At 34.8% G+C, this 8,666-nt stretch overlaps 1 protein-coding gene across 1 annotated transcript; it reads left to right on the forward strand.

The window, feature by feature from the left end:
- Positions 1-1,421: 1,421 nt before the first annotated feature.
- On the forward strand, positions 1,422-2,738 carry LOC110096067 (LOB domain-containing protein 15). Its single transcript, XM_020821837.2, has 3 exons — positions 1,422-1,797; positions 1,888-2,143; positions 2,223-2,738. The coding sequence occupies exons 1-3, from the start codon at positions 1,784-1,786 to the stop codon at positions 2,610-2,612; spliced, it is 660 nt and encodes a 219-aa protein (XP_020677496.1). The 5' UTR covers positions 1,422-1,783; the 3' UTR covers positions 2,613-2,738.
- The last annotated feature ends 5,928 nt before the right edge of the window (positions 2,739-8,666 follow it).

An 8,666-nucleotide genomic window follows, 5' to 3' on the forward strand; every position in this document is an offset into this window, starting at 1 on the left:
AAGAAGCAATAAAAAAGTCATCCCAAACAAAACCTATGTCTTTAAATAGTGGTTGTTGTAAACATTATTCTCAAGAACAAAATTTAATTGTTCCTATTTCTTAAGTAACAAATACATTAGTAATAAAATTAGTTAAAAATTCTTTCTAAAGATTGATTGAACTCCATTTTATGTGTATTCATCAATCATTACTGTTTAAAAAAGTTATACAATCCACTATATTATTTTGATTCATCTATCTATCAAAATTGAAGTATAATCCTATTTACCTTTGGATTTGTCTGATTAATATAGAGGTACCTAGGGGTGCAAATGAGTCGAATCGATCTAGAGACAGGGGTATTTAAGCCTAAGCTGACTGTCAAACACTGATCTTGAACTCGAGTCTAGCCCGAGCTCGACTCGCCAGGATAGAAAGCATATCGAGCTGCTCGTCTAGTCAGAGCTCCGATCCTGCATCTTCCCACATTCGCTTCCCCACTTTTTTGTTTTCCCGCCCACCTTCTCATCTTCTCACCTACCTTCTAATCTTTCCGCCAGCAGGCCGCAAAGGAAATTATGTTCCGTCTTCTCGTAGATGAACTCAATTCCGCGAGCTAAGATTCGAGTTTTGTTTTCCCTCCAGCAACGAAAACTCAGTTCCATTTTCTTGCCCCCAACGGAAACTCATTCCACTCAACGAGCTCACGAGTAGATCGGAGGGCTGCTCGAACTCTAGCTTGATAAGCCGTCGAGTTCGATAAGCTCAACTCGTTGAGCTCGAACTGGTTTGACTCGATTGCACCCATAAAGGTACCCAAATAAATTACATTTTTTTTATAACAATATTTTTTTTTAGTTTGGGCAACATCAAAGAATCATTTGTAGCAATGCTTTAGAAAATATTAATTTGACGTTGCTCCTATTTAATAAACAAATGAAAAAAGAATTGATGAGTAAGAGAATAAATAATAAAAAAAGTATTATTTTTTATCTTTTTTGTCATTTAGTTATATCACTTTTATTTTATAAGAAAATAAGAGGATTATATTACCTGATGCAAAAAATTTAAATATTTATATTAATATAAAGTTAAAATTTTTTATTGGCTATTTAACCATGAAATTCTTATTTCAAATAAATATATCATTAATGTTTTTTTTAAGAATAAAATACTAATTTTTAAATAATATTTGAAATAACTAAAATATCAATAAATTATTTAAAAATAATTAAAATTTAAATAGTAAATATATAAATATGCTAAAAAACATTTATCGCGTAATATCTATCTACTCAAAATTTGCTCAAAACGAGCGCCCATGGCTTTAGAAGTCAACACTTTTGTACACGTGAGAACGGAGCGGTGCAAGAGCTGGCATTCACATCACCTAAAGTACCCATCTCCTTCTCTCTCTCAACCTCTTTCTCTCTCTGTACAGCAACATTGTGAACCTTACCGTCTCCCTTTCTATCTACCTCTCGAAGCTATAGCTTCATCCCCCAGCAGAGAAAATCAGTCTCTGTAACATCAACAGCTACATCAGCAGCAAGCAACAGCCAAGCAAATCCCATCATTCCTCTCCTTTTCCCCCCTTCCCTTCTTCACATTCTTTCCTTTCCTTCTTGTACTTTTCTGTGTTAGAACCATAGGCCCACAGCGATCGCCCCACCTATTATCTTGCCTTTTAAGCATTTCATCCCTTTTCCCGATATTCCATCTTACTTACCTTCCTGCACCCCCTCTCCTTCGTCCACTCCACCCCTCTTTCTCTCTCTCCACAACTCTCTCCTCCATGCCTGGATGTCCACAGCAAGGTAATCCTTGTTTACTCATCTTATGCTCAGTTGTTCGAATCTGGAATCTTCTCTTTTACCACGTTTTTGTTATCATCTCTTCTTTTGCAGGCAGAAGCTGCAAGAAGACATAAGAGAGAATATTAAAAGGCAAGCTGATGCTTCCAATCACATGGCTCGACACAGTCTCCTCGGCTCCGTTGGTGTAACCTTAAATACAATAACTCCCTGCGCCGCCTGCAAGCTTCTTCGCCGCCGATGCGCCCAAGAATGCCCTTTCTCCCCTTACTTCTCCCCTCATGAACCCCAAAAATTTGCGTCTGTTCACAAAGTTTTCGGCGCCAGTAACGTCTCTAAGATGCTCATGGTATGTAGTTACATATATGTGTACGAATTTGATTTGGTACTAATGAAAAAAAAAAGTAACTTTTCTTTTTAATCATCAGGAAGTTCCCGAGTCTCAGAGAGCCGATGCGGCTAACAGCCTTGTCTATGAAGCTAACGTGAGGCTTCGAGATCCGGTTTATGGGTGCATGGGTGCGATCACGGCGCTGCAGAGGCAGGTTCAAGCTCTTGAGGCGGAGCTCGCCGCTGTGAGAACCGAGATTCTGAAGCACAAGTATAGACATGCAGGAGTCCACGCTGTTCTTTTCGCCTCATCCACCGATGTCTCGGTTGCCGAACCACCACCTATACACGGCTTGCCGCCGCCTCCACCGCCTCCTCTCCCCTCCGTTATCAGAGGCACGATTTCTTCAGCTATGTTTCCTCCAGCTCCATCTAGCTCCACTGACTACAGCTCTATCACAAACGAAAATGTCACGTATTTTGGATGATAACCTTGCAAATTATTAGCACTGTATTGTTTTTTTTTTTTTGGGGGAAATATATAGTCTTTGAGAAATAATGCAATTTAAAGAGGATGGGAGGTATTCATTTGCTAGCTGATGAAAATTGTAATATCTTTTATGTTGGCTATATTTAAGCTCTTGATGATGTTTTTCTTTTCTATATCATTGTTTCTTTTGGTTACTCAAATCTTTATATATTATTGAATAGTTGAGATTTATATGCTGAGTGATCTGTTTTTTTATTCTTGCAATCCTCTTTTTGGATTGGAAATGCGGAAAGCAGGAAAAGCATAATATATTCTGATCTGATTAGAGCCTTCTTTGCTTGATTTTTCAATCTTCGATGTTGCTGGTGTGAAGATAAAAGGCCCAGTTGCAGAATAAATATACCCTTGTACATAAGGGGAGAAGATTCAGAATGCTTTTTCCCGTGGAAAGTGGAAGCCCACTTTAGGTAATGGTTCCCCACCTATACCGAGTGGGCAGATCGCATGTACATGGGAAGTGGTCTACTGTTGTGTGCATAACCTTTCACATGTTTGTCAGAAAACTGAAGATCTCGAAGTCCTATACATTTAATGGAAGGGGACAAAAGGGTTTATTTCTAATTTGATCGGCCAGTTTCTGCAAACTAGAACCTTCTGAAATGGATAGCTTTTTTTTTTTTTTTTTTAAGGGAATTGAAAATCTTGGCTTCTTTTTAAAAGAGATGAGAAGTTCCCCTGTGCTATTATCTATTGACTATTTAAGGGCTTTTAGAGAGATTTGTAGATTTTGGGTGATGAAGAGTTCTATTTAAGCAACCCAATCTAATTTGTGTTTGAATATTATTTCCGGGCAAATCAAATCTTTTTCTTTCTTAAATAATAATTTTCAATTATCAAACTTAACATAATCATTTTTATGAAATCCCAAGGAAGCTTTGTATAATTTGTGTATATGAATATCTGCACTTGCTAAGGAAAGAAAAGTTTAAAACTGACTTGCAATGCATACACTTTCTGCCCATATAAGTATCAAATGGTTATATAAACATATATATATATATATATATATATATATATATATAAGATTTCAGCTTTTAGGAATGTGCCACCTATAGAAGAGAAAGCAAAGTACCAAATCTTACAACATATGGTAATTAAAACATACCCAAAGATAAGAACAAAAAATAACAGCACTGTGAGAAACAATTTATTAATTATCTGTTCTCCAAAGAAGATAAGAGAGGAGAATAGATTTGTTTTCTCTCAAGGGCATTAGGAAATGAGCTTTTTTTTTGGCTAATAACGATTTTCATGATGTAGGTGTAAGTGGTCCAAGATTTACTTGGTGTAACAAGAAAGAAGGAACATCAAGAATTTGGGAAAGATTGGATAGATGTTTGATTAACTCGGCCGCCATTCAAAGTGTTCCATTTGCTCTGGTTAGGCATCTTGCAAGTGTTGCTTCGGATCATTGTCCAATTGTTTTCAAGATTAATGAATGTCCTTGTCCTCAAATGAAGTTCATCTGGTTTGAAGATGTATGAAAAATGTTTCCTGCTGCTTGGAATGTGGTCTTCAAAGCATAGAAGAAATCTGATTTTGGTGATGATGCAGAAATTCTAAATAGGAAGATGAAGAGATCGTTGAAGGCTTTGTATTTCTAGAATAAGAATAAGTTGAAGAGCTTAAATGAACTCAAGGAGTTGAAGAGGGAGATTTTGTGTCTTGAATTAAAAGAAAGTGATGCTGGTCTTTCATTTGAAGATTTGAAGTAGCTTAAAAGGAAGATGAATAAGTTGAATGTGAGATGAAGTCGGCTAGCTACTTAGTGGAATCAGAGGGCTAAGGTGAGGTGGGTTGATGAAATGGATTCTAACTCCAAATTCTTCCATAATTATGCTTCAACTAAGAAGAATGGTAACTTCATTAGAAAAATAAAATATGAGAATATGCAGTTAGTTGAAGATCAACAGGATATTGAGGCCATGTTCTTTGAGTATTTTAAGAAGAAATCGAAATCCAGAAAACGTGATTTAACGAGCTGGCATGTTGCTTTTCTAGATCATAGAATTGCCTTAGAAGAAGGTTATAAGCTAGATGAGGATTTTACTTTCTTTAAAATTTATGAAGTAGTGCAGCAAATGGCGAATAACAAGTCTCCTGGGATTGATGGTATGACTACATCTTTTTAAAAATTTTGTTGGGAAATTGTTAATAATGACACTTAGAGAGAAATTGATAGTTTCTTTAAATTGGGTCATATGAATCTGATGTGGAAGGATATGCTTATTGTGATAATTCCTAAAGTGAAAAATCCCATGGAACCTTCTCAGTTTAGACCAATTAGTTTATGTCAAACTATTTATAAGATTGTGGCAAGAATGTTATTGAATAGTTGAAGTGGTGTCTTCCTAGAATCATTACTGAAGATCAGGTTGCCTTTATCCCGAGAAGATCGATGTCGAACCATTTACGCCCAGGAAATGTTTCATAAATTTAAATTTTGTACATCTAAGAAGGGTCTTATGACAGTCAAGATTGATATGGAGCAAGCATATGATAGTATGGGTTGTTTGACACTAACTAAACAATGGATTGGTTTGGTTTTCCAATCAGATTCTCCAAGTTGATCATTGAATGCGTGAAGAATGATAGATTTTCTATTTTTATAAGAGGATGTCCAATTGGATTAATGCAAAGAGTGGATCCAGACAGGGATGCCTGCAATGCCCATTCTTATTTATTATGTGCTCTCATATTTTATCAAATCCCATTCTTCAAAGAGGTGTTGAGTTGGGTATTAAGATTATGCCTCAAGTGGAGAAAATTTCAAGTTTATTGTATGCTGACGATGTTCTTCTCTTTTCTAATGCTTCTCATAAATAGACAGAAAATATGAAGGATGTTTTGATCAATATTGTAGTTGGATGGGACAGAAAGTGAACAAAAAGAAATCTTAAATCCTCTTTGGAAAATCAGTTGATGTGGCAAGAAAAAGGAATATTTCTAAGATGCTTCGTTTTAGAAGCGTCAAGGAGTTTAAGTATATGGGAGTTAAAATAGATTTGAGAGGATGAAGTCTTCAAATTTTCAAGAAATCATGGATCATGCTTTGGAGAAATTTAATGTTTGGGGAAACAAATGTCTCTCCTTACCTTAGAGAATTTTACTTGTCAAATCTTCACTCTTATCTCTTCCAATTTTTCTAGCTACTCATTCTTTAGTTCCAAAAGGTGTGATATTGAATCTTAATTTTGTAGAACATTCATTTCGCATAAAGATAAGGGTAAGAATGTATTACATTATGTGGCATGGGCTGATTTGTGTAAACCAAAGATGCTGGGAGGAGCGAGCATTCATTCGATCCTTAACAAAGTTGGTTCTTTGAGAGCAAGGTTGGCTTGGAGTTTTATCCAGAATCCCTTATCACTCCTTAATCACATTATTGCTATTAAATATGTTAGGGATGTGTGGAATGTGAACATTAAAAGAGGATCCTCATCGACTTGGCAAATATAGTGGATAGTGCTAGCCTTCTTAAGCTGGTTACTAGATGGAGGGTGTCCAATCGTAACAAGATTAGTATTCTTGATGATGCTTCGATCTTGGATAAAGAGTTGAATAGATGGATTACATTTATGGATCATGCTGGTTTATATGATTTGAAAGTTCAAAGCTTATTAACTTCTGATTGAAGATGGAATTATTCAGAAATTCATAAGTTCTTCAATGTGGATTTGGCTTTCTTAATTATGCAGGTTCAATATTTTCTATAGCTGATGAATATCATGTTGAACTGGTGCAGCAATACTCGGGAAAATTAATTTCTTCTATGGCGTATCTTGATGGATTGGAAGATATTTATGTGGAAGACACTGATGTTGTTATGAAATATCTTTCAAAATTGAAACTCAAGCCAAAGATTTATTATTTTTGGTGGAGACTTAGTAAGGATGCTCTTCCTACAAATGAATATCTTAATTATAGAGATATTACTGAGATTACTTCTTGTGTAAGAGGATGTGATGAGATTGAGAGTATATCTCATATATCCATGCAATGTAAGTACCTCATTAAGATTATTATGAAAATTAGAGAATGGGGGTTCAATGTTCTAATTTTTCAATCTATGGAGGAAGGTGTTGTGGAACTTAGAAGACTTTCAAATATGAATCCAATTATTGTGCTGGTCTACATGACTGCGGTGTTCTTTTCTTTGAAGAATAGGAATGCTGTTAAACATGGAGGTGCTGTTTCTTCAGTTTCAGTGACCTCAGCAAATATCTTGGTAACAGTTACATATTGAAGAGTTAATCCAATACTAGAAGACTGGGATGTTAGTCTCCATTCAGAGTTTTTGAATAAATGGCATCCCCCATCACTAGATTGGATTAAAATCAATGTGAATGCTTCTTTGCGAAGTTCTAATCATGGAGGAATTGGAGAAGTGATTTGGGATGTTAAAGGTAGATTCTTACTTGCTTTTGGCAAAAAAATGAAGCATTGAGATACAGCTCAGTGGGAAATTCAATCAGTGCTATTCATTAAATAAAATCTACAAGATTGGCTATTCGATTACAAAGGAGTGGTTATTGAAGGTGATAATGTAAATATCATTAAATTAATTTGTGACTCGATGAAGGCTTCTAATTGGAAGAAAGAGAGCTTCTGGAATAAGGATCTTTGGTTTTTAAACAAGTTTAATAATGTTATTTTTCATTTTGTTCTTAGAAGTTGTAATAAGGTGGCAGATTGGTGTGCCACATTTGCTTTAAGTAGAGACTTTATTTGGGATATTTTTTATTTTAATAAAATTCCTTCTTTATTAAGTTATTTGTTAAAGAAGGAATGTAATAGTTCTCATGAGTAGTTTCTAATAGTTTATTCTTTTAATGCAAATTGCATCTTAAAAAAAGGGAAAAAAATAAATGAGTCAATAAAACGTTGTTGTAATAATACAGAATATTAAAGTTGGTAATATGTTCTGTAGAAAGCATTTTAGTTTTGATCATTAAATTAGTTATCATCATATTAAGAACTATTATAGTTGTAGAAGGAATAAAGAGTTGCCTCCACTATTAGGGAAGGATTTTTTTGGGTTCCCCATATTTAAGTGACCATCTTTTTCAAATTTCTCAAAAGGCTCATAATTTTAGAAAATTAAATCCTCTTAACCTCAAATAAGGGATGCAAGTCTCTAAACAATAAAGGAAAATATGTTGGACATGATCTAATTCCTAATTAAGATGGTAACAAAGATAACACAATTGTTTAGGTTTTTGTTGTTTGAAAAGATGTTGGTTAGAAATGATATTCAATTTTCAAGCATCATCACCTGCATAGCTTTGTGCTCTGCTAGGGTTTCAACCTTAGCCAGTCTTTTTTTCCTTCCATTCATCCCTTTGGACCTAACTGTTGCACCTCAAGAATCTATCTTGAGAATGTATTTTTGATAATAAAAAAATATTATTGTTCTAATTAATTTTATCATTTCTCTTGAGCATGTAATGGACATTTTCTGTTTATTATTTTTATGTTCTAACATTTAAAAGAAATCATACTCCAGACTACTGAAGACTTCAAGATAGAATAGATTAGGGTTTCATGTAATGAAGTATGCCATCAAAGAACTTTTTTCCGACCATTGCGCTCTGCTCTCCCTGGCAATTTTGGGGCTATTTAGGGTTATCACTTGGATCTCTGCATTCCTTGACTCTCTGGTGTTCTGGTTTGGATTTTTGCTTCTTCTTCTCTTTTTTTGGCTTGGCTTTTGTTCCTTTATTCTTTTTGTTTGAGATTTTTTTGCAGTTTTCTTTTGAGAGATGATGACCGTGTCATCATTTATTCCACCAAATGCATCTTCTCATTCCTTTATGAAAGTTTGTCAGGGATGTTAAGCCCTATGAACTAGTCCCGAGGTTAAAAAAGAGAGGTGAATTGGAAAAGAAGAATCTTTAAATCAAAGCATAAACCAAAACCAATATCACCACAATAAAACCAAATGCAAAAATTAAATGTGGAAGTAATAAAGAAAGAACACACCGAATTTATA

Source organism: Dendrobium catenatum, unplaced genomic scaffold (assembly GCF_001605985.2).
Source record: "Dendrobium catenatum unplaced genomic scaffold, ASM160598v2 fragScaff_scaffold_982, whole genome shotgun sequence".
Lineage (NCBI taxonomy): Eukaryota > Viridiplantae > Streptophyta > Magnoliopsida > Asparagales > Orchidaceae > Dendrobium > Dendrobium catenatum.

Excerpts from the sequence above, each read along its gene's own strand:
- LOC110096067 (XM_020821837.2), top strand. Across the intron at positions 2,144-2,222 it reads ACGTCTCTAAGATGCTCATG|GAAGTTCCCGAGTCTCAGAG; the intron begins GTATGTAGTTAC and ends TTTAATCATCAG.